This window comes from Artemia franciscana, chromosome 19 (assembly GCF_032884065.1).
Source record: "Artemia franciscana chromosome 19, ASM3288406v1, whole genome shotgun sequence".
Classification (NCBI taxonomy): domain Eukaryota; kingdom Metazoa; phylum Arthropoda; class Branchiopoda; order Anostraca; family Artemiidae; genus Artemia; species Artemia franciscana.
Window position 1 is genome coordinate 27,134,666 of NC_088881.1, and position 27,327 is coordinate 27,161,992.

The 27,327-nt window shown below is 34.5% G+C and overlaps 1 protein-coding gene across 1 annotated transcript in view; it reads left to right on the plus strand.

The window, feature by feature from the left end:
- Positions 1-5,622: 5,622 nt before the first annotated feature.
- LOC136039050 (zinc finger CW-type PWWP domain protein 1-like) overlaps positions 5,623-27,327 on the plus strand; it is a 29,759-nt gene continuing 8,054 nt past the window's right edge. The window contains exons 1-3 of the mRNA XM_065722542.1: positions 5,623-5,678; positions 17,286-17,740; positions 22,205-22,413. Of these exons, the coding sequence (XP_065578614.1) occupies positions 5,631-5,678; positions 17,286-17,740; positions 22,205-22,413 (712 nt within the window). The 5' untranslated portion in view covers positions 5,623-5,630. The remainder of the gene's footprint in view (positions 5,679-17,285; positions 17,741-22,204; positions 22,414-27,327) is intronic.

A 27,327-nucleotide genomic window follows, 5' to 3' on the forward strand; every position in this document is an offset into this window, starting at 1 on the left:
ATAGACAAGTGTATTCTCCTGATGAGCCCTTGTGTTGGGTTGTTGCCTCTGAATTATTTGTCTTTATTGTTTCTATTGTTTGGTAAATGACGACTTATACTTATTGACGACATGACTGCCTGTCCATGGATTATTCTTTATGGTTGATTGTGTATGGCTATGCTGTTTGACCTATGTGATTGTATGGATGAGTAGGGTTAAGGCCTTATTCAAGTGCTGGTCTATATTAATCACTAATTTAGGAAAACAGTCTTCGTTTTCTCCTTCTGTCTTTTTTTTTTTTTTTTTTTTTTTTTTTTTTTTTTTTTTTTTTTTTTTTTTTTTTTTTTTTTTTTTTTTTTTTTTGTTTGTGTTTGTGCTGTTGCATTGGTGATTTCTCTTTTCATGATATAAAGGGGGATATAACACAACCCTGCTTAACTCCTGATTTAATACAAAACCAGTTGCTAACCTCCTTTCCTACACTAACCGCAGCAATATTATTCTTGTACATAGCACAAATCACTTTAATGTATTTTTCTGGTATACCATATAAGGATATAAGACCTTTTCTAACGCTCTTCTATCAACAGAATCGAAAGCTTGCTCGTAATCGATAAAACTGAGGACAAAAGGTGTTTGACAACGAAGGGACTTCTCAATTATTAACTTAAGAGGGAAAACTTGGTCGACACCTCCTCTACCGTTTCCAAACCGCACTGTTCTTCCCTTAAAACTTTGTCTACTGCATCTCCCAGTCTAAAAAGTATCATATTACTGAGTAATTTGCTACCTACAGAGACCAGACTAATGCCTCTATAATTACGACACTCACTCTTGTAACCTTTCTTATACAGTGGTTTAATTAAGGTTTTCCTAAAATGACTTGGTACTTCCCCTTTTTCGCCTAGAAAGAGATTCCAAAGAAAGGTGATTCGAAATTGTATGCGTCGACCAAATTTTCTCTCTTTGATTAATGATTGGGAAGTTTTTGTCATCAAACGCCTGTAGTTCTCAGTTTTATAGATTATGAACAAGCGTTTGATTCAGCTTATAACTTAAGGGAATATACTTGTATGGAATTAATTAAAACTTTTTCCGCGAGAAAAAATGGAATAAAAAATCTACCAAGCGTAAAACTGCCGCAAAATGAAGGGCATTTTATGTTGTGACCTTGTGCAGGCACAGGGGCTGTGAGCCCCAATCATGCTAACTTCTGCTCATTTTGAGTTTGACTCGCTTATTTATTGTAATTTCTGTTCGTTTTGGGTTTCATCTATTTATCGATTCTTTTGATAGATTATTTGATTCTAATTTTGCTCATTTTTGGTTTAATGGTGTTCTTTACTTTTCCTTGAAAACTTATTTTACAGAAAAAATTTTTTAATTAATTTTTGGAAACTGATGCTCTCCAATCATTTGTTACTCTTAAAAAGGGCTCTAGAACTTTTAATTCCCAATCAAATTAGCCCCTTTAAAATGGCAATGATATTACGAGTTATAATAGAGCAGCGCTGCCTATGATATTTTTAATACACTTAATACAGGCATGTACATAGTTCTTTTGTGTAATTGAAACTCACTCTATACATTCTATAGACTTTTCAACTTATCACCCTTATTTAAATTAGTTACAGTAACCGTAGAAGTAGTGTTAAAAGTATACATGTTGTCTTCTGGCTATTTCATAATCTGTCACAACTTACCCTGAAAGGTATAACTTAACAATAAAAGCCTTTATTGTGATATTACTATGTCACCCTTTTGACAATTTACATGATCATAGTTGGTTTTGATTTAGTATAAAATCTGCCAAAATATTCTTTAAAAGCTTCAACTTAATGCCCTTAGCTTGTGTAGTAGCAATATTTGTCGTGGCAGAAGTAGTATTAGGAGCAATATGCATATATCATCTTGTTTTTTTTTGTTTTTTTTCAACATCCGATTTTTTTTCAAAACCCGAAGTTTCAACTTAATCAACAAATCAATTCTTAAGATATGCTCTTTTGACAGTCTAATTACACATAGTGTCCTTTGTTATTTCGAATGTGCCATCATTATTCTCTCAAATTTTACTTTCATATACTTAGCCTTAGTAGTACTAGCATCACAGTAGTTGCGGTGGTAGAAGGAGAAGTAGTTGCAGTGTTGGTACAGCATTAGTAGTAGTGGTAGCAGTAACAGTAGTAGCAGCAGCATTAATAGCGGTAGTGGCATTTACATCTTGCCTTTTGATCAGTTGAACATTCCTTTCATAATGCCCAGGAAGTTTCATCTTGGCACAGTAAGACGTTACAAAAACATTGCTGATTTGCAATTTTAACCCCCCCCCCCTATTGTCGCCCTTTTCATCTTCATACTCTAGGGCTGTTGCAATCCAAGTAGTAGTTGGAATAGTTTAGCTGAAGTAGTAGTATTAATACAAGTAGCAGTGGTAGTAGTGTTGGTAGTGGCATGTATATCATACCTTTTTGTCAATTTTTCTTCCCCTTTAAACATTCTTTGAAAGTTCCAACTTAATTACCAAAATCCATTCTTGAGATACACCCTTTTGATAATCCGCATGCGCATAGTGTGTTTTGATTCAGTTCGAACTCCCTCTCAGTATTTTGTCAAATTTTCAATTTCACACGCTTAGCCTCATTTGCACTAGTATCATAGTAGTAGTTGTAGTAGTAGGAACATTAGTAGCAGTAATGGTGTATAATTATAAGTAGTAGCAACAGTATTAATAGCAGTAGTAGCTGGCTCATTATACCTTTTGGTCAACTGAATATCTCACTCATGATACCCCTGAAGTTTCCATTTGGCACGATAAATCGTTCCAAAAATATTGGTGATGCGTCCGTATTGTCAATCTGTGTGCACATAATATGCTTTGACTTAGTTTAACGTTTCCCCTCAACGTTTCCTCAGATGTTTATTTCCATATCCTCAGCCTCAGTAGTACCCGCTATAGAAGTAGTAGCTCCAGTGATAGTAGTGGTAGCAATAGAAGCAGCGGTAGTTGTAATAGTAGTAGCGTGCAAATATTGTCTTTTTGGTCAATTGATCATCTCCCTTATCATTTCCCGAAAGTTCGAAATTAATTTACTTAAACATTCCTAAGTTATACGCTTTTGACAATCCATAAACATAACATGCTTTGTTTTAGTTAAATATTCCTTGAAAGACTCACTTTAATATCCTTCCTATTTTGGGAAAGTATTTGTCAAACATGCATACCTTTTCTCAAGAACATATACTAGATGAAAACAATGAACAAATTACCTACCTTACAGCCCTTCCCCTGAGGCCTCGGGGCGGAGGGGTTGACATACCCAAACGCATAATTACTGAAACTTCAAACAATGCTGAAAAAATAGATGTCCAAAAATTGGGTGTTTGTTTTTGGGAAATGATGGGTGTGAGGTGGCTGCTCTCAAATCACATTTGACTCTTAAAAAGGGTACTATAACTTCCAATTTCATATCAAATGAGCCCCATTTGAAGTTCATACGAAAGCCATTCCATAAAAACCTCATATGTCCCCTGGTCATAACTTAAAGTCCTTGCCCCTGGACTTTGGGGGGTTGTGTCTACCCTGGAGGCATTGTTTTAGGTTCAAATCACTTTTGACTTTTGAAAAAAGCTCTAGAACTTCCGATTTAAAATCAAATGACACCCATCTGAAGTTTATACAACAACCCATTCTAAAAAAAACCTTACATTCAGGGCATAACTTAAAGTCAATGCCCCTGGGCTCTGGTGGGTTGTGTCAACACTGGAAGCATTGTTATATGGTATTTGGACTATTCAGTTTTGGAATAAATATCTCACAATTTCAATCAGATGCATTTCATAAAAGAAGGGTAGCTAGGGGAGGGGCTAGTTGACTTCCATCCCTTTTGACTCTTAAAGCGAAACTAGAACTTATAATTTTCAAACGAATGAGCCACATTTTAAGTTTATATAACCATCCTTTCAGTGAAAACCTTAAATGCTCCTGGGGCATAGCTTACAACCCTTGCGCTGAGGGCTGTTGGGTGGTTGTCATCCTCAAAGACATAATTTCTGGACTTTTCAATCACATTGAACACAATTTTTATCTCAAAATTTTAATTGGATGTGTTGGGAGAAATGATGGGGGTGGAGAAGGGGGCTGGTGGTTCTCAATTCACTTTTGACTCTTAAAGAGGGTACTAAAACTTTTGATTTCAAATCATATGAGCCCTAAATAAAGTTTATACAAACAGCTATTCCATAAAAACCTTAATTACCCACAGGGCATTGCTTACATCCCTTGCTCCGCGGCTCTGGGGGGTTGTATTAACCCTAGAGCCATTGTAATATGTTCTCTGGACCATTTTTGAAGAAATTGGCTATCTCACAGTTTCAATGGGATGCGTTTGGTGAAAAGAAGGGTATTCGGGGGAGGGAGGCTAGTTACCCTCCATCATTTTTTATTCTTAAAAGGGAACTATAACTTCCAATTTTCAGCCAAATGAGACTCTTCTAAAGTTTATGCAGCCATACCTGTTATAGAAACTTTAAGTGCCCCTGGGGCATAACTTATAACCTTTGCCCCCAGAATCTGACAGTTTGCTTCGACGCCAAAAGCCTTGTTGTATAATCCTTGGACTATTTTGAATAAAATATTATCTTAAAATTTCAATTGGATACATTATGAGACATTACGAGGCATGTGTGTGTTTGTAGCCGCTGCCCAATCACTCTGAATCTCAAAAATGGCACTAAAACTTCTGATTACCAATCCAATGAGTCCCCTACGAAGTCTATACGATCATCTCTTCTATATAAACTTTATATGCCCCCAGGTCATGAATTACAACCCTTACACTGAGGGCTGTAGAGGAACTGTCATCCTCAATGACAAAATTTCCAAATCTTTCAACTACGTTAGACAAATTGGTTATCTTAACATTTGGATTGGATGTGTTTGGGGAAATGTTTGGCGTGGGAGCTTTCAATCGAATGAACCCTGTTCAAAGTTTCTTCGGCAACTCCTCTGCGAAGTGTCCTGGTCTAAAACCACAAAAAAATAAATAATACATTGTGCCAAGATTGTTCTTTACTTAAGCAGCGGTATTGTGGTGCCATGTTTTGGTAGAAAAAAATTTCATAATTTTATGAGAATAAAAGTGCTGCGGTTAAGGTTGGAAATTAGGTTAGTAGCTAGTTCCGTCTTAAATCAAAAGCTAAGCAGGGTTGCGTTCGATCCAAATTTACATGATTATTATGATGGGCTTTGCCCTAAGGATCCCCACAAAGGCAATAGAAAAACACAGAATTAAATGAGAAAAAAACTTTTATCCTAAACATATATTAGATGATCAAAGGGTTAAAAATTTGTAATGAGTAGTCATAAGATAATTATTTTTAGTTCTACTGAATTTACTTTGTCAGGATCAAATGTCCTGAATAAGGTGTTTTAAGAGTGGAAGTTCGGTAGGAAGATGAACACCGACATCAGGAAGCTCCAATTTTATCATCCGTGAGAAATTGAACAGTTGGATATCTGTATCACATGAGTTGTATTTATGGCTGCAACCATGATGCGTCCATGAAATTCTCTGACTAGATAGGGATTTCAACATTTATGGTAGAATTTTATATTGGATGGTGAAGCCCGCCATATTTTAAATTTGAAAATGGCGGGAAAGAGAAAATTTTTTGTCCCGGTCAAAAATACAAATATAGTAAGTGCTGTTTAAGTTTCCTGAATAAAAGAAATATGCCAAGTTAACCAACCTAAAATTCTTATCTTTCCTCATCATAGGCTGGCTTTTTTTCGTGAAATGTCTCCTTCACTAATTTTGGCAACTGTTTTCTCTACTTAACTAGGCTAAATGAAATAGCCTACATCTAGTCTAACCTATTAATATAACAGGAGTAGCACAATATTCCTCATTTCACATTCTTGTTGAATTCAAGAAACACTTAGTTATTAGGCTACACCATAGGCCTATTAGTTAGATTAAAGTTACTTTGAGGCCTAAGGAAAAGCATTTTAAGCTGGGTAGTTTCTTGAATAGGCCTAAGGAAGTGTTAAAAAATAAAGTAAAATCCCAGACAAGTTACTTTGTGCTATCTTACATTAGGGTAGGAAAAATGAAACTCTCTGGGTAGGCCTAGAACTACAGACTAAAACATGCTGAGGGAAAGTAGCCTATTTTGAATTAGGCTTCCTATCCCTTCTACCTCTAGAAGGCACTAGCCTTAAATGACCTTTAAAAAATGTGTTATGATACTGAAACCTTCCACAATAGATCTTCTGCATAGCCTAAAATAAAGCTCAAGAAAAGTTCAGCTTCACAATCTAGGCCTAACTCATTCCCAATTCATGAAGTTTCAAAGATCTGCAAATATATTTCCTAAATTTTGGAAAGACCCACTGATATGGCTTAAAATTCAACTCAAAATAACAGGAATTATATTTCCAAAACTAAAACCAGAGAAGAAGAGACTGAAAACTAAGGTATAATGTTCTTTTTTCTAAACTTCTAGGTATAGGCCTAGACCTGTCAAACAGACAAATTTCTAAGACTGAGGAATCAGAAGAGTGCTAACATAGTAGCTTGCTGATACCTTCCCATAGGCCTAGTATGTTTTAGCCCTGTATTCCTTACTGAAATTTTCTTAGCTTAGGCTAAGCTAACTTTACAAGTACTGTCACTTTACATTTTTTTCTCCCACAGTGTATTGATTTTCACTTCTGAATTTTAAATTCAAGCTTCCATGTACAGGTCCATAGTGAAAGCAAAATATGGGTCTTCCTGTATTCAAGCTCTTGTAGTTGATTCTTCTGCAGAGCCTATAAGCTTTTAATCCTCAACATAAAGACTTTTCTTATTTTTTGTAGCTTCTAGATCATCATCAATAAAAACATTAATCAATGTTGGACATAAGTTTATTCCCTGAGGGACAACACTGTCAACTTCCAAGAATAATTCTTGTCCATTTTCACCAAATACTGTAACTCTCTGCTTTATTCTTGTAAGAAACTTCATCACCCGTTCTACCACCTCCAGATGGATGCCAATAGCTGTTAGTCTTTTCTTCAGTCAGTGATGACAGATTTTATGGAATGCTTTGACAAAATAAAAAAGAATCATGTCAACTAGAGTATCATGATCTAGCAACTCAATGATATAGTCATAAGCATCAATAAGATTTATCTCAACTGATTGCCCAGACCAGAAGCTATGTTGGCTGTCTGTGAGCAGTTGGTTATCAAAAAAATGTTCTTGAATTGTGGTATTCACAATTCCTGCAAGAATTTTACTTGCTCTGACAGAATTTTACTAACTTGGACAGGTGTACTGTTTACATTTTACCAATGTTGAGGAACTTGTTTGATGTCTAGAGACTTTAGGAACAGTTTTCTTTTTTGGATTCAATCTTTTGAACCATTGTTCTATATCTATAACAATATAATACAATCCATAACATGTTGATAAATTGTATAGGCTTCTCAATATTTTACTGAAGTATTTATGGCAAGGGGCATTATCTAGAGGTGTGAAAACTGACTTGAACTGTTCATTCAGGACTTCAGCTATGTCTCCAGGATTAGCTATAGTATCCTTATTAACTGAGAGTTCTGTTACTGAATGTGTACTGAAGTTTTAAATAGAGGTATATTTCCAAAACTTCTTTGGATGGTTTTTGATGCAGATTTTAATCACTCCTCATACTAGTCTGTAAGTTCTTTTACAAAGTACCAGACTTTGTTTTCCATTAGTTTAAAATTGTCATAGTTTACCTATGTTGGAACATCCTTGTACTTTCTCTTGTTTCTTTTCAGTTACTGGCTGGATTTCTTTTGTGATATGAGGGAGGGTTCTAAGGCTTTGTTTCCAATTGATTGTTATACATTTTGCAGCTGTCTGCACAAGCACCCTTTTCAAATCAAGCCAAACCTACTCTATATTTTTCATTTCAACAGAGGCAGAGGCAAATCTCCAGCATTTTTATTGGGGGGGGGGCAAGAGGGGGTTCATATCCAGATAGTCAAGGGGCTATGGGCTGTATAATTTTTTCTTTAAGCTATTGTGCGGGGGGGGGGGGAAACTGCCCCCTTAACAAAGGACCAATCTTATCCTTAACATCTTTGCTTCCTTATTTTTAACAAATGGGAGATCCTGGAGAGTTGGGCTCCGGCCCCCCTTGGTACCTATTTGGGAAATTAATAGCCTGATATAATGAATACTGTTGGAGGCACTCAAAGAGTGGGTCATTCTGGTCATCATTGTTACCCAAAGCATCATAGCCATTAATTTGTGAGATTTGGGGCAGGTCAAAGTCTCCAACAATTAAATTGTAATGGGAGGATGACTCATCACTGAATTTTTAGACATTGTAATTGCTGTGTGGGAACTTTTCTGACAGGGGGGGGGGGGGCTTAAATACACTCTATAATTAAAGGGTGGTCCTTTTGCTCAATCTTTATCCACACCTGCTGTGCCCATGTCCTATACTGAAGATCAAGTTTGAAAGTTCCTACCTTCAGGGTCGTTGTGATGTACAGGACAGTTCCTCTTCCTTTAGGATTCACAAGGTTTGGAACCATTGTAAACCAGGGATCTTTGCCCCAGTAAGTCAATGCCACACCCATGCAGGGCTAACAAAACTCTTAGTATCATCAAGCACACAATCACTAGTAGTTCCCCAGTAATAGTGACTGGACTCTATAAAAGCCTGGTGATACCTAGATTGAATTATGGAATGTGAATTACTACACAAATTAATAAAACAGACCAGATAGCTCTTGAATCTGCTTAAAGACAGGCAACTAAATGCATTAAAGATCTCAAAGATAAAGAGTATGGATGTTGACTGCAGAGCCTGAAGCTACATACTCTGACTTAATTTCAATGCTGAGGCAACATGATAATGACCTATAAGTTGCTCCAGTTTGATGACAAAGACTATTTCTTTGACAATCAAATAACAAGTCTGTGGAATTGTCTAAGCAAGATGACAGTGGGATCTACAACAATCAATAGCTTAAAATCAAATCTCAACAAGGACTGGGTAATAAAACCATGGCCCACTCAATGGGATGCAGCAGATGTCCCACAGCCCCATCACCAACATCTATTATACACTGGATTTGTCTATATTGCTAGCAAGTACAATTTAAGGTAATGCATCACAGTTTCTTTTGTGTTTGTGTGTATAAAAAACTCACTCACTTCAAGTGTAGTTGATATTACAGCCTATATTTTATATGTTTTGGTGGTGATACAACCTACATTACTGTAAAACACTAATAGTCCATCTTTATGTTCAGTATAGACATCATTAATGTCACTTAGTTCTGACTGACAAGACTGGAAAGAAGAATTATTTGAAGGTTTTCTTCTACAAACACTTGATAGGGCACTGACAAATGACTCATCATGATCTGTTGTAAATGTAGAGCTTACATTAGACATGTTTATGCTAAAATCTCTATAGGCTTTACCACTTACATAGTCTTGGCAAGCAGCAATATCTTCTGCATCTGCATTACCTACTAATTCAGGGAGGCTGCAGACTCTTTTGTTGGGACATACTTATCAAGCTACTATCTATACCTTTTCCTTACACCTTGGAATTCATAATCATGTTTATTCATTTTCATCCCCAATTCATTTCAGAGATGTGAGCAAATTTATTGTCATCCATACAAATGTAGCTAGTTTATCATCAAAATGGCATGAGTTTGTTGTTTTTGTTCAAAGCTGAAAACCCTGTGTGATTGCTGTGACTGTGTTTCTGCCTAAGAATTGTAGTGATCCTTCTGTTCATTTACAGCAATTAAGTGGCTATTATCAAATGCGAATACAAAGAGTCTATGTTTCTTCTTCTTTGGGTTTTAAATGTAAAGTAGTTGATTTTGAGTTCAATAATTAAGGACATGAAGTAGTCAATTTAGAGTTGAGACATTCAAGTTTTTTCTCAAAATCTTTGTTTTGTAATTATGTATCATAGCCCTTTCAAGGAGTGTTGATTGTGCTTTAAAATATGAGAATCTACTATTTTAACTTACTTACCTTTACTCACTATCATCAAAATTGGGATTGTTTGTGACTTAAATGCTCTTGGTATTGGTTGGTTATCACATAGTAAAATATATTCTGATATGAATTTTTTTTCCCAAGTTCAGTTCAAGCACTGGATGATAGTTCTCTTCATCAACATGTTACTGAGTATACTTGGTTCCAGATATGATCAAACCTGTCTATTTTAGCCTTTTTTATAAATAAGAACACTAGTTTGTCTTAAATTTTTGCCCCTTAAAATTTAAAGAAATCATATTGTGTGTTAGTACACTGTGCCTTCCTGTGTTAGTGGGACTATGCTATTAAATTCTAAGTCAAAATCGTTTCATGGCTTCTCTAGATGTAGATATGATGGATTGTTAAAGAGGGTTTAAAAGAACATAAGAGCCTGCCAAAACTGTCCTGGATATAATATCCATGAAAAACAAACTTTGGAGACACAATTTGGTCGTTAAGAAGGATAAATCCCTGTGTGTAAAGAGAGTCACAAATGTTTCATCAATCTCTCTGCAATTACACCCTTAATATATAGAGTAATCTATCATTGGATCCCTGGAATGTTGTCCAAAGATCTGTCAAACCATTATCTAAAATCCTCAGTGATCCAGTCTAGATTAGATTAATTTATTTCAAAAACATGTATACAAAACATTTTGCTGCACCTGCTGCCAACAAGCCCCGAGGGGCTTGTTGGCAGCAGGTGGCAGTCATCTCTACTCTACATATTACTACATACAAAGATTCTACTTATGACACTCATGCATTATTACTATACTTTTGCATCATTATCATACTATTCTTTTGCAAGGAAGAATCTCTTAACAACAGCCTTGAAGGAAGCCAAATGACTCGAATTTCTTATTTCAATTGGAATAATATCCCATACAGAGGGGATTGTCAGTAACTCTGGACATAAAGTCCAAATTATGTTCATGTCTTAGAAGGCATGGAGGATGTTAGCCCTACTCCTCTTTGTGATAGTTTCTGCTTGTTTTGGGTTTGACTTGGTTTTTTATTGTGATTTCTTTCTGTTCAAATAATATACATAATGAACAACATCGCTTCAACTTAATCTGGCCTTTCCACACACAAGGAAAGTTGTTCTAAGGCCATGAGAGATATGGGCAAAGTTGCTGTAAGGCAAAGAGAGTTGGGTAGAACATTTTGAGAATGTGCTAAACTGAGATAGAGCTGCAGGAAAAGATAAATAGGAAAATGAAAAAGTTTGTAATACCTTGGATGTGAAGGAAGATTTGTTTTGTGAGGAAGAATTAGCAACATTACTAAAAGGATTAAAAATAATAAGCTTCCATGTGCTGATAGTGTAGTAAACAAGTTTCTTAAATATGGTAGCTATAAGGTTAGAAATAAGTTACTGAAGATTATGAATAGGATTTTTATGGCACTTGGTATTAACCAAGTGACATATAGCAATCACAAATTCTGTCCGTCTGTCTGTCTGGGTCTGTTGGTCTGTCTGTCCTGGTTTTGCTACTTTAGGCACTTCCAGGTAAGCTAGGACAATAAAATTTGGCAGGCGTATCTGGGACCAGACCAGATTAAATTAGAAAAATAGATTTAATTGTTTTAAAAAGCAGAATTGTGGCAAAGAGTCAAACTTTAGCGTAAAGAGCAAGGGATTGCAGAGGGGACAACCCATTTCATATACGGAGTAATTTCTGTTCGTTTTAAGTTTTAATGTCGCTCCTTACTTTCAGCTAAAAAAAACTAGTTTTTTTATGTAATTCCTGAACGTTTTTGAATTAATGCATGTTTGATTTTGGCTCTCCACACTTAAATTATTAATGTGAAATTTGCATATTAATTCCTTTTTTGGCTAAATGGCTTTCTCTTAGTTTTGATCAGGCGATTTTGAGAAATAAGGGATGGGGAAAGCCTAGTTGCCCTGCAAATTTTCGGTTACATAAAACGGCAACTATAAATTTTAATTTTTAACAAATGTTTTTATTAGTAAAAAATATACATAACTTATGAATTAGCTTACATAACAAACTTTTATACTCTTAAATTTTTATTATGTATATGAGGGGGTTTGTTCCCTTGTTAATACCTCGCTCTTTGCACTAAATCGTAAGTTTTGTCCCAATTCTTTAAGAATGACCCCTGAATCCAAAAGGCAGTAGAATAAATAGTTGAAATTACTAAAAATACTATAGCATAAAGAGCGAGGTATTTATCTCCTCCTAAATACCTCGCTCTTTATGCTAAAGTATTATTAGAACCCCTCATATGCGTAATAATCTCTGTTCGTTTTAAGTTTCAATGCTACTTCTTACTTTCAATTGAAAAAACTTTTCCATGTTTATTTTTTCATTTTTTTTTATAGTAATTTCAGAAAATCCTGCGCCCTTTTCATTGAATTTCTGTTCCGCCATGACATATTTCTCCAAGGAAAGATCCTCCCACATAGCTCCCTCCCCTCAACCCCACCCCCAAAACCCCAAAAAAAATCCCCAGAAAACACTGTACACTTCCCAGTAACCATTATTATATGTAAACACTGGCCAAAGTTTGTAACTTGCAGCCCCTACCCCAGGGACTGTGGGGGAGTAAGTCATTCCCAAAGACATAGTTATTATGGTTTTTGACTATGCAGAACAAAATGGCTATCTCAAAATTTTGATCCAATGACTTTAGAGAAAAAATGAGCGTGGGAGGGGTCCTAGGTGCCCTCCAATTTTTTGATCACTTAAAAAGGGCACTAGAACTTTTCATTTCCGTTAGAATGAGCCCTCTTGCGACATTCTAGGACCACTTGGTCGATATGATGACCCCTGGGAAAAAAAAACAAAAAACAAACAAATAAACACGCACCCTCATTTGTCTTCTGAGTAAAAAATACGAAATTCCACATTTTTGTAGATAGAAGCTTGAGACTTCTACAATAGGGTTCTCTGATACGCTGAATCTGATGGTGTGATTTTCGTTAAGATTCTATGACTTTTATGGGTTGTTTCCCCCTATTTTTTAAAATAAGGCGCATTTTCTCAGGCTCGTAACTTTTGATGGGTAAGACTAAACTTGATTAAACTTTTATGTTTAAATTCAGCATTAAAATGCGATTCTTTTGATGTAGTTATTGATATCAAAACTCCACTTTTTAGAGTTTTGGTCGCTATTGAGCCGGGTTACTCCTTACTACAGTTTGTTACCACGAACTGTTTGAAACAGCTTTAGTAAAGGCCTTATTATTGTATGGTATATAAGACAAATACATTAAAGTGATCAGTGCTATGTACGAGAATAATACTGCTGCAGTTAAGGTAGGAAATGACGTTATCAGCTGGTTTTGTTTTAAATCAGGAGTTAAGCAGGTTGTTTTCTATCCCCCTTTATATGGATCATTTTGATGGACTTCATCTTATGGAGCACACGAAAGGCCATTGGAGACCATGGAATAAAATGGGGAGGGAAAACTCTCCTGGACTAAGATTATGTTGATGATTCAAGCATCCTAGATGAAGGTATGAGCAAAATGAATGAACTTTTAGAGGTTTTGCAAATTCAGGGTGATAGAATAGGTTTGAAAATTAATGTTAAGAAGACAAAATCACTAAGGCTAGGATTGGACAAAGATGAAAAAGCAAAATTGGGTAACAAAAGATTGATCAGGTGGACAGCTTCACTTACTTTGGAAGTATTGTTAGTAAAGACAGTTTTAGCAGTGAAGATCTAAAAAGTAGAATACCCAAGGCTCAAGATGTTTTTTTACAGTAAAAAAAAAAAAAAAGATGGCGGAAATTTGGTCTGCAAACCAAGATTATAGCATTGATTGCTTTCTCTGATTGCTGCACAGTTGGTCATTTTTGTGTGTAGTCATTTGTGATCTTGTGAAAGGCTAGATTGATGCCAAGCAGGGGCTGGTAACTTGTGTTCTGCAGCTGCTCTTTATTTCTAAGAAAGACAAGATCAAGGAGGACAGTGGTCAAATATTGCTCTGAAGCAAGGGTGCTCTCCTAAAAGCAGATGAAGATTTGCTCAATGTTTTCCAGAGAAATTGTCCATTCTGGGTACCTGGCTGACTGACCATATTTCAAACAGTAGACTGTACAAAAAGTGTGGTTCAATCCTACTTTCTTTGGCTATTACGAGAGAAAGATAGAGGTGGCTATAGTATGTTCTGCAGCTTAAGGATGACATATTGCCAAAGATTGTCCTTTTCAGACAACTGTCTAAGGCTAAATAGAAAGCAGGTAATCCATGGTTGGGGTGGGAGGATGTCATAAAGAAAGATCTGAAGAAAATTGAAAATTTCCTTGTAGGGTGTAACTAGACCTCCGTTGCCTGTGCAACGGGAAGTGTTGCAGCAACTGTGCCCTATGGGACACAGTTGCGGAGCAACAGTCTCCATTATGTCCTTCAGAGGACATTTTTCTAATGCGGCTTCGATTGTTATCTTGAAGCATCTTTGATATGGTTTTATTTTACGCGATAAAAAAAACGGTTTTTATTTTTCATCTGGAAAACTATTAGGAATTTTTACACACTTTCTGAGGAACCTTTTAATCCATTTCACGTTTCCCGTCTCTCAGAAAAATTTCAAATTTTTAAATTGCTCCGAGGACATGACAACACTTCTAAATAGAAAACCTACAGAATGAATTTTATATCCGGAAAACTATTGCAAGTTCCAGTCTTATGGGATCGAGATCTGTCGAACCGCGTTGGAAAAAAATTCTAGCTGGCCCAGAACCGAAGTTACCTCTAGAACGTCGAAACTTCGGAAATTATTTCTAAGAGAACGAAGCAACTTGGTATAAAGAACACTTCCCTTCTTCTTGCATAACTTTCATAGCACTACTCGATAAAAATAAAATAGACATCAAAATCGAAAATTTAAGAAAATTTCAAAAAATCGGAACGAGATTGACTTTTCCGGAATTATTTCCGGGAAATCTGTAAGAGCTACGGAATTTTGTGCTCCGGTTCTCGAAGAGACAAATGAAAGTTCTACATGAGTTCAGCATAACTGTATTTCTAACAAGTTTATTTCCGAAGCTAGGGTCGTCTTAACTTGACGCCAAACATCGAACGCAGAGTTTCTAAGAAAAAAAAGGTTTTATTTTTTTTTTTTATGGAAAACTGTTAGAAATTTTAGGAACTTCTCTGGAAATTTTTTACTCTTTTTCACGTTTCCCTTCCCTCTGAAAAATCTCAAATTTTTAACTCTTACCACTTCGGAGCTACAGGTCGCTGATCACGGTGAAAAAAAAAAAAAAAAAAACTACGAAAGCAATAGTGTTGCTCCGCAACACAATGAGGGAGGCTTTGAATAAATTTGGATGCCAGATCAGCATGCATAGCTGTGTTGGCCTCAGGCAACAAAAGAATTATCCTCCTTCAATCACCTCAATCCTCCTTCAATCACCTCAGATTCTCTTCAAAATAGGGGAAATCTAACTTAAATGATTGATTAAACCTATAATTAGACTAGGCCTACAATTTTTGCTTTAACTTTATTCCTAAAATCCTTCAACCCTCTCTATTTCTACAATTTAACTTCTATAATTAGTAAATCATTTTATAAAAGTACCTCAGGTTGCGGGATGCCAAATTTGGGAGATGAGAATTTGCCTCCTAGATACTGAAAAATGCCTTTTGGCATTTTTATTCAGAAAGACCTTTTTTGGCGTATTTTTTAAAAACGTTGAAAAAAAGAATTGCACCCCCCCTAGATTCTGAAAAATATATTTAACCCTTCCCCCCCTCAAACACTTACACGAATTGGTACCACTGCTGAAACCAGAGGATTTTCAAATATTCACATCAAGTACTTCTCAGCACAAAAAGTTGAACGTATTTTTTATTATTCAGTGTTTGTTTATTTGAAAATAAATTCACAAAAAATCAACTTCAACCTAGTCTCCCTTGGAAGGCTCCATGACCACAAAGGAAAAGGGTTAGAAAAGAAATATACCAACAAAAAAAGCTAACAAAAAAAAAAGAAAAAAAGAAAAAAAAAATGCTATCTCGAATGTTAATAACAGTATGATCCAGTTATCTCAATGTTTACCCATAAACTCTATAAATATAATTTACATCTGGATTTCCATTTATTTTGATATTTCTTCCTGTATTAAATTGTGGGGAATTCTTCCTTGTGAATAATTATTTTTATTAACATGTCTTCGTAGTTTTTTTTTTCGATAACTTCTATCTCCACGCTGTAGAAATATTAATTTATTATATAGTGTATACAGCTCAGGATTATGCCAGGTTTTTCTTTTCATATCCCCAGAAACCCAAGGTGTTTGAAACAGGCAAAATGAGCTATTCTATTATTTTTCTTTTTTTTTCTTGAAATTCCTAAATATTTGGCACACGGTGCTTTTAAGTATTTGATTCGTCGCTGCATATTTTTATTGCTCTATCATGAGGTTTTATATGGCTGTTGAATTTTCAACATTGTGAACATGGCTGTTGAATTTTCAATATATTGTTTTCAATTTCAACTTGGCTGTTGAATTTTTCAATATATTGTTGAATATATGACTGTTGAATGTATTTATATGGCTGTTGAATTTTCAATATATTGTTTTCAGTTTCAACTTGGCTGTTGAATTTTCAATATATTGTTGCATATATGACTGTTGAATGTATTTATATGGCTGTTGAATTTTCAACATTGTGAACATGGCTGTTGAATTTTCAATATATTGTTTTCAATTTCAACTTGGTTGTTGAATTTTCATTATATTGTTGAATATATGGCTGTTGAATGTTTTTATATGGCTGTTGAATTTTCTTTTGAAGGAGTCAACAAAGAAACTTTTAGGGAAAGTATCCCCAGGAAGAGTGTTTGAAATCGAAGTTTAATATTGATTAATGAATTTATGAATTAATTGAATTAATTGAAGCTGTGTACTTTTGTGTCTGTCTTGTTAACTAGGGAATTGAGGGCATAGTACAACAAAAGCTCAACAGAAGAAGGTGATTTTATGTACTTTTAGAAGACAGCGCTCAGCACTATGTTAATCCTTTTGCAAATATACTAGCCATTGGTAACAAGTAATCCAGTCCACCCTCCATTTCTTTTCTATAATATTTTGAAATTAATATATTCAGATAATGAATGGTAATTAAACTCAGGTGACTAATCTACAATAATTAATTTGGTAGTTAATATGCACTGGTAATTAATGGTAATTAAACTATAATCATTAACTTACAGTAAATAATTTAGCAATTGATTTACTCTGGTAATTAATCTATGCTTTGCACAATTCTTATTTCCAGGAAAAAAGAGAGACAGAGGAAAACCTCCCTAGTATTAACCAGCCAAGTACTTCAAAACGGCAGCTATTCACTTCCTCTTCAGAAAGTTTGCCATTACAAAGCTTTAATTTTCAAGAAAAATCACTGCCAACAATAAGCCAAACATCTAAAAAACATTTGGAAGATTTAAAAAGTGGGGTAGTCTGTGATGTAAATGAAGAAAAATCGGAAAAAAGTTCAGCGTGTCCTGATATAATAAAAGAAGGATTTGATGCAAAGAATAACCCAACGGAAGTAGAAGTTGAAATGAGTCCTGATAAAAATGTAGGTGCTAATAATGACAATGCTGCTGTTGCGGAATTTGCTGAAGAAAATGAAGAAAGAGGGCTTGTAGAGCCTGAGCCAGTTGGCAATGGGGTAGTTAGAGATGGTATTGAAAGTGAGAGTAGTGGAGAAGAAGCTGTTTCAGATGAAGAGTGAGTTGCTTTTTTTGGAGAAGATTTAGCTCTATAGATATTTTGCGTAATTATTTACTTAATAATATGATTAATATTTATATAAAACTTAGTTAATTAATGCATCTTTTTGGGTAGAATATTTAAGCTATATTTTAAGACCCTAATATCTAAAATTTCAGTGTAACTACCAGCCTCAAATGGGGAAATATCAGGGTTACAACCCCTGTGATGCAGTATGAAATAATTTCTATTTGTTATAAATTTTATACTGCTTGTCAAATGAAAAAGTGTATGCAAAAAATGTAAGCTTAAAAATTATTGCTTTTAAGTTTTTGGCATGTTGAGTTTTTAATTTAATTTTTATCAAGATTGGGAGGAGGGGCAACCAATTTTACAAATTTACTTGTTATTCGCCGACTATTTTTTCTTGTCAGTAATAACTAATGTAGCAAGGATAGTGAAAATTTAACTTGATAGTATAGATTTTTTAACTTGATACTAAGCCTACATAACAAGACGTAACTTTAAAGATTACAAAAAAAAATTGGAATTCGATTTTTAGTGAACAAGACCTCCAAATGCAGTTTTGATTGCAGTGGGCACCCAAAAAAAGAAAAAGAAAAGAAAAACCAGGGTGAAAAACTAATTCATTTTACTTGTTTATTTTTGTGATTTTGTGTGGCAACACTGGCAAAAATATGGCACTGCCCTAAAGACTTTATAGCTTTGAAACAACCAAAAGAAAAACCTTAGAAAATAGTTATTTTTGTAAACGAATTAACCTAAGTGGGCAAAAAAAAAAATTATTTTGGTGTCGTTGGTACTTTCCACATAATGCATAATGTTTTCTTTCATATCTTATAACCCGAAAAAAAAATGCTTTGTACATTACTTTACTGTAAACAGCATTTTACAACTAATTAATTACCTATCAAGGGCATTCTGAACCCAGTGTTGGATAGTGTTGATGCTTGAATACCCTTGGATTTTGCTAAAAAAAAAAAAAAAAAAAAAAAAAAAAAAAAAAAAAAAAAAAAAAAAAAAAAAAAAAAAATGACTGAAGTTAGGAAATTTGTGGTTTGTTAATAGGGATTCATTATCATGGGAATCCAAAGATTTTCCTTTATTAATTGAAGTGAATTCTCTTCAAGAGATCTTTATTTCCAATCTGTATTATTCTTTGGCAAGTAAAAGGTTTTACTGGTGCCCTTTAGAATGTAAGAATAGATAAGAAGTACAACAATATTATTTATTTAAAAACAAAAGTAAGAAATTCACAATTTCAGATAATATTTAAATATACACACAGGTGTGTACATGATATACTTGTATATATTTTTCTATTTAAGTTAGGTTAGGAACGTTTGAATGTTCCTAACGCTTCAGTGAATGTTTGAGAACCATTCCGATAAAACATTTTTCCAGAAAGACTCTTCTCCCGAATCTTACCCGCCTTGGGCTGTTTGTCACCCTGTTTCCACCTTTTCTCCTGTTCACTGGTTAATCCCTAGATATGGAAAAACTTTTGTCCCTCACATGGAAGCTAGAAACCTTTACAGTAAGGTCCTCTGATATACTGAATCTGATGGGGTGATTTACTATTAAAACCTTTTACTTCCTATGGGCGTTTCTGCCCTTTCTCAAAAATCATACAAATGTTCTCAGGCTCATAGCTTTTGATGGTTGCATGAAACTTGATGAATTTTATATATCTGGAGCTGGCATAAAAAGCCATTTCATTTGATGTATATGGTAAAATTCTTGTTAATTGACTTCTTGCTATCTCGGAAAGGGTTTAGGTTAGGAAAATGAAACTTTCAGGGGGTGGGTCTACAGGCTAAAGCATGTCCCGAGAAGTTATTTTAAAATACCCACTTCCACTTCTTCTCCCTCTAGAGGGTTCTGAAATTTGCCTACATGACAGGTCTATATATCTAATGAAAATTTGACAAAACAACATTTTACCTTAATTTTCAGTTACCAGTTGCTTTTACTCTGCCTTTAGTTCTGAAAATGCAATTCCTGTTATTTGAGTAGAATTTTGAGCCATATCAATGTTTTTTTTCAAAATTTAGGAAATGTATTTGTATATCTTTAAAACCTTGTAAAATGGAATTGAGCAAAGTTATGAAGCTGAAAACAATTTTGTTGTACTTCAATTAAGCAGAAGATCTATTTTGCAAGGTTTCACTTTTATAACACAAATATTGTTAAAGGTCATCAAAGGTCAGGGCCCTCTAGAGGGAGAAGGAGTAGAGGTAGTTGCTTCAAAATACCTTACCAGGACATACTTTAGTCTGTAGATTCATCCCTGAAAGTTTCATTTTCCTCACCTAAACCCTTTCTGAGATAGCGAGAAGTCAATTAACTAGAATTTTGCCGATGTATATATTGTTATCGAAATTCTTTGTTATGGAGTTTTGGTTGCTATTTAGCCGAGTTACTTGTTAATTACAGTTTGGTACCACGAACTGTTTAATTGATTGATCAGGCTTGAAATCCAATCCGAGAAAGGGCATTGATGGCGGACATGGACATTAATTTCATGACAACTTTGTATAGCTATTTCTGAGACCCATATTATATGACTTCCACAACTTTAGTGGTAACGTCAACAGTTTGTGGTATCAAAAAGCTTGTGGTAACGAACTGTAGTAAGGAGCAACCCGGCTCAATAGTAACCGAAACCCTAAAAACGAAATTTTGATACCAATATATACATCAAAAGAATTTGCTCTTTTTAATGTATAATCTTCATCAAGTTTAGTTGGATCCATCAAAAGTTACGAACCTGAGAAAATTAGCCTTATTTTGAAAAAAAGGGGGGGGGGGAAACACCCCCTAAAAGTCATAGAATCTTAATGAAAATCACACCATCGGATTGAGCTTATCAGAGAAACCTACTGTAGAGGTTTCAAGCTCCTATCTGCAAAAATGTGGAATTCCACATTTTTTGCCAGAAGAAAGATCACAGATGTGTGTTTATTTGTGAGCAAAACAATTTTCTATGTTGGATCTTTTCTGTTGGACGTTCAGCGGTAGATACAAGAAAAAGCCGAAACAATATCGCTTTCGATATCGATACTTACGTTTCGATATCAATATTTAGTGCGATATGTCGATATGCAATATCGCCTAACACTGTTGCCTGATCTATTCTGTGATTAGGAATTTTCTGGTAACCATTAGTGGTGTTCTGATTTATTTGGAGCAAAAACAGTATCCCAATAAACAACCATCATCCTGTAACCTGGATACCAAAAGCTAGCATCTCCAGTAACAATAAATAACTAATTTATTCTAAGATTGATATTCTCCTTTGAATACTCTACAACAGCAATAATAAGATTCTCAATTTAGACAAAGCTAAAGTTGGAAAATTAATTATGTACTATTTTCCTAAAAAAAAGTCAAAGAGCTATTTTTGCAAACAATAATAATATAAACGGCTTGTAAACTGTAGTTTTATCTTGATGAAACTACAGTGTTTAGGATATTTAGATATATATATATATATATATATATATATATATATATATATATATATATATATATATATATATATATATATATATATATATATATATATATATATATATATATATATATATATATATATATATTATATATATATATATATGTAATGAATTATATTATATTACGTTTATTGTTTGAGAGAAAGGTTGAGATGGCTTGGAAACGTTCAGTGGATGAAGCATGACAGATTGCCAAAGATCTTCCTTGTCTGCCAGCCTTCTAGGGTCAAACGAAAAACAGGTTATCTCCGGATGGGGTTGGAGGATGTTGTAAGGAAATATTTAAAGGAATTTAAGGGAAATAGGAACTTCTTGGGAGGGTTTAAAGAGGTAGCCTTTAAGAATTTGGGATGGAAGAGGAGCTCGTATAGCTGTGTTGGCCTCATGCGGCTTGATGCTGCAGTGAGTTGTTAGCAGTTGGAGTAGTCTATTATATTTCAATGCATGTTCAAAGATTTAAGCATGGCTAAACTGTGAATTGATAAAATGACTGATTTTGGTTAAGAATTTGGGATTTTGGGACCACCGATTTTTGGTAAAAATTTATCAGTACAGCAAAAATAGGTGAATTGAACGGAATATGCAGAAACTATAAAAAAAAACGAAAAAAATATATAGTAGATTTAGAGGAGTTGACGAGGAAAAAAGTAGGAAAAATTCTCATTTTTAGGAAATATATAAACAAGTTCCTATGCCAGTACCTGCTAAAAGAAAAGATTTTTATTGGCCAGTAAAAGATAGCTTGTAAAAGATCGCGCTGTAAGAGATAAATTTCGATTTGTTATCATCAATTTCCCAAAAAGGTGGAAATGTGATTGATGATTTTGACAAGCCAAAACAAATAAACTCATGATTGCTTGTGTTTTTACTGGTTTTTCTTTTGAGCCTGTGGCAACCCTGGCCATTATGCTCAGTTTTATTCATCTGCTTTTTCATTTTTCTTCAGCCCAATTGAGTTACTACAACGCAGAGAATTGGAACTAAAGACACCAGCGAATAGCGATGAAGAAGATGACAGTTTAAATAGTATCAAGAAGCAAAAGCGCCCTCTTCTAAAAAGATTTACGAAGAAGAAGCAGAAACCGGCTGCACAGCGTTCACTTAATCCGACTTTTGAAGGGATGGATGGACCCAATCAAAGGGAGATTCCAAAAGGTATTTGAAAATAATTTTCTTCATAGGCTTCTAGCAGATAAGTCTCTTTGATAACAACAATAAAAAAGAGGGGATATTCTCTTGTAATGATTAGTTCTACTGGCTTCCATTGTATAACGGAATATCTCTTGCTTCAGGTAAGCATCGCATAGCATTAAAGGATTAATTGCAGATCATTGACTGGCGGGAGACACCGAAATTATCTTTCATATAATTACTGTATGTATCTATTTAATTTCCATTCATATATAAATTACACAATTCATATAATCTATACCATTTTTACACTATTTTATTTTAATCATCTAAGTAATTATCATAAATATACATTACCATATAGGCTACTATAAAAATTGTCTAATGCATGTCAAAAAGTCTTCCATCCATTTTTATGTCTTACTTTAATTGGCCCTATTTTAATATGATTTATAGGATGCAGAATGCTTTGTTTTGTGATGCTTTTTTTTGCCCCCAAAAAAGACACAAAAGGATATTTCTTCTGTTTAAAGATAAAATTTTTACATGTGACACAAAAAAGTTAATCGTTATGGATCATATCCGAACCTGTGTTTGAAATCTTGGTAAGGATTTTCATCTATTTTCAAAATACGCTAACTTTTACTCTCAATTTTACGCTAAGGTTTTACGAATGCTTTTCTGAAAACATGTTTGAGTGGAACGTTATGTGCTTGAAAGTGCTTTAGGAGGATACATCAATAAGTAACGAGACATTTGGCTGTAGGCCAAGGACGATGTATCTAGTCAATTTAAAACTTCGGCTACTTTTGGATCTATTGGTAAAACTTTTGGTCAAAATTTTTTCCTTGTTGAGTCTATTTAAGGGGTCCAAATAAATGTAAGTCTGATAAGTGAGGTTAAAAAGTGATTAAACGGTGATTAAGCAAGTGCCACGTGGCAAAGACCTGGCACTTCAGTAACTTGAGAAAACAATCCCTTCTAAAAATTGTAAACCAAGAAGGTGAAATGCTGAAAAATATTGGTAATGTCTTGAAGATATTTAGCAATTATCTTAGCAGATATTTCGCTTGAAAATTGTACTTAAACAAATCAAAATTTAAGTGAGGTTATATAAGTGAAGATAAGTGAGGATATACGTGAGGTTAGGGGCTATTTAAAAATCTTTTAGACCAGTTTTTGAATTGTTTGTTGATTTAGCAGCACCGCACGTGGGTGCACGTTGTCATGAAGAAAAATCACACCTTTAGTCAGTCCGTTATGTTTTACGCAAATCTCAAGAAATCATTTATTCCGGGATTCACAGGAGCTTACATATTGCCTATCTTGAAGATCAACAAGGCATCAGCAGTCAGCACTGCAGTCATTTGTTCAGAAAACAGTAAGCTCTGCCATTCAAACTTAATGTGGATTCAGTAGGAACGAAAACGTCCCAAACCATGCTGAAGAACAAAATAATATGTATGGATTACTATAGAAAAAATATTGCAACCTGAAAATGCGACATGGTTCAAAATATTTGGGTTTTCGAAGTATTCTTGTGTTCCGGGATAATATTATTCATATATTCTAAACATACTATATAAACGACAAAGTATCATAAAGTGTAATACCTAGATACCTGACTTCCTTTTCATCTTATCATTAGTGTACCTTAATCTGGTGATCTCTGGATGTAGCTATCGAAGTTGAAGCTATTTTGTAATCGCTTGCTTAATTCAATCAAACCCTTCTCTCTTCTTGCAAGACAAACAAGCGACGTGTCATAAGCAAACATCAGTGCTGTCACTTCTGCGGATCTTGGAATATTGTGCTGAAATTGTTTTTGATATTTGACACAGTCTAACTTCGGTCATTTACTAAAATTTAAAAAGTAAGGGTCCAAGAACAGAACCCCACGAAACTCTGCATATGTTGGGAAATTTGATGATCGCTTTGAGTCGAGCTGAACACACTCTACGAATCATACTAATAATGTACGTTGAAATCTAAATCTAGGACCTCTTACACCATAAAACTCGTAATACTCGTGCACCATAAAAGCTTTAATTATGTCTAAAATATTGCTAATCCCTGTACCCCTGGTCCAGTGCTTTATTAACTACACTAGTTAAATAGGTAACATCATGTTCCGTTTTGTAAACATGTCGAAATCTGAATTGGGCTGGGCTTACCACATGACGACGCTCTAAAATATGCGTAAAGACGGGAACAAAGCACTTCTCTATAAGACGTGATAGCGCAGGAAAAACCGAAATGGGTCTGTAATTTCCCGAATTATAAGCCTCCCCACCTTCATGGACAGGAGTCACATTAGTTACTTTAAAAAATAATGGTAAAGATCCTCTTCTAGCGTGTAATCAATTAGGAAAACATGGTTTTGCTAAATTTACGACAGAATAAATTTAACCAGCAGAATAAAAATAAACTTAATGATATAACGTTGTTACCAGAGCTGTTATTTCTCATTTCCTAGATAATTTCCCTGACTTGATGATACAGGTTTTAAATGCATTAACACCACAGATTCAGTCACCATGGCAATCAAAAATGCATTGATTGTACAACCACAGCCAGATTCCTTTAATAAAATGCTGTTCTACCATTGAGAAGTATTTGCTAAATATCTTCAAGACATTACCAATATTTTTCAGCATTTCACTTTCTTGGTTTAAAATTTTTAAATAGGATTGTTTTTGCAAGTTGCTGAAGTGCCACGTATTTGCCACGTGCCACTTCCTTAAACACCAGTCACATCTTTGCCACACTACCCATCATTCCCGCAAACGTCCTTGAGCAAAATTTTTCCCGTGCTTTTGTTAATAATCTGTTCAGAGCATTACTATAATAATTATACATTGTATCATTTAGATCACACTTAGGATCGATCTTTTTCTCGTACAGCTAGTCTCTTATGTTCATCGACTTTAGGAGGTCTGCAGTTTCTCATAGCTTTTTTGGAGTTGTCTTGTGCTGTAAGAGGTTGATAGAAATTGTAAGAGGTTGTCACCTATAAGAGGTTCAGAAGATTTCTTTCATTTGTGTTAACGTCTAGCTCTTTTCACGAGACTGCTTAATTTAACTTGTCAACTATATAATATTTTGATCAAATATAATTCCTTTATTGTAATTTTTCTGAGTTGAAAGTCCAGTATAAAAGGTGAGAGCTTATGGGTGAATTATTATAGGACTTCTTAAGGAACCCATCACATTGTAAGGATGATTGTTTATTTCGGATAATTATACGTTATTTTGGAATAGCGATACACTATATGAGATTTTTTCTTGAAGTGTTGCTGCGCAACAGTTGCTGTGCAGCAGTTGCCGTGCAGCAGTGTTGCTTTATTTAACGTTGCTTGTTAGTGTTGCTTTTTTTTTTTAAATCTTGAATGTCTTTAGTCTTTTAGATGCTGATGGAGATTCAAATCTACTAACCATAATTATAAGCTGTAAGTTATAGGTTTTGGTACATGAAATAATAATCACGTCGGTTGAGTGGACTTATCAGTTGTCCAACTACTATGAAGAGGAAACCAAAACTTGACTTTGCTATTCCTAAAAACGATACTTTGCTTGTGATGTGATTGCTAGTTATGATGGTAACCCTTTTATTTTACGATTAGTATTATGCATTTACGCCATCTATGTCTGGAATCATATATGAAATTATTTAATTTTTTTTTAAGTCGATTAAGTGGCAGCGGTTCACATAATTAAAATATTTTCTTTACATAAATATGAAAAAAACTGTTTTTATCTTCTTTATCTTCATTTATTGTCTAAAGATTAACTTAGGTAAGTCCCTAACACCACGTGGTGTGGGAGTTTGTCCATACGAATTGGTTGGTTTTTATAAAACTATTAATACCTTTAATTGAATGGTTTTTCTCTCATATCTGTCCTAAGACGTTTTGCCCCTGTCTAAGCCAAAATTGTTGCTTTGAGAGAGAAAATGAGGATCTATTGAGGAGTGATCTTTTTGCTACCTGAAAAGGTCATATTTGTAAAAAAGAAAAAAAAAATCCGTTCTATTTTGTCTTCTCTAGATTTTATACGACTGTTGCTTAAATGAAATCATCTTTGAAAAACTACAACCCAATTTATTTCTTTAATTAAGGTTATCTGAAGTGCAGAAAAAGGCGTGTTGGGGTTTAATTTTTGCTGGGAGGCGGGAATTTGTCGAACTATGAGGGCTGGGAATTCCCCCGAATTCCTATTTTTGTTGGTGAGTATATAAATATAATTTTCAGTCACTTTATGATCAACGTTCTTTATCAATAAAATGGCTGTCGGCCCTGTAACACCCGTTCTTAGTTGCTAATCTAGATATATTACTTCAAATGCTGGAAGGCTATAATATTATCCTTTGCATCCCGATTCATCTGTAAAATCTATCATGTAAGTCAGTATAATTAAGTCTGAAAATGCACTTCGGTTTCAGATTGATTTTACTTGGGCGTTTTATCTCTGATTTTTCTCAGAAGTTCTGATCAACAATTTTCAGAATTCAGAATTTTTAAAAATCGTTGTTTCAGAACTTTTGATTTCCCAGCATTTTTTTTTAGGGGGACCTCAAAGAGTGAATGTTCTGGGAACCATTGTTAAATCTAAGGCAGCCATGATGTAAGAGATCGGAGATATTCCCCAGTCCTTTGGTATCTAATCCATGGACTAGCATTTGGTATTTAATCCATGGACAATAGTGCTAAGCATAGAACAAGCATTAGGAATTAAATTGGGGTCGTTTTAAACGTTTGTTCTATAATGAAGAACACTAAATTTTTTAAAATGTCAATATGGAATGTCAAATATCAGAATGTCAAGATTTCATTCAGTTCCGACTTTGAATAAATATGCTGAACATATAAATGACGTTTATAGAAATCAGGGACCCGTTTCGTAAGTCGCACTGTATTTGTGATTTGCTATTATATTTAG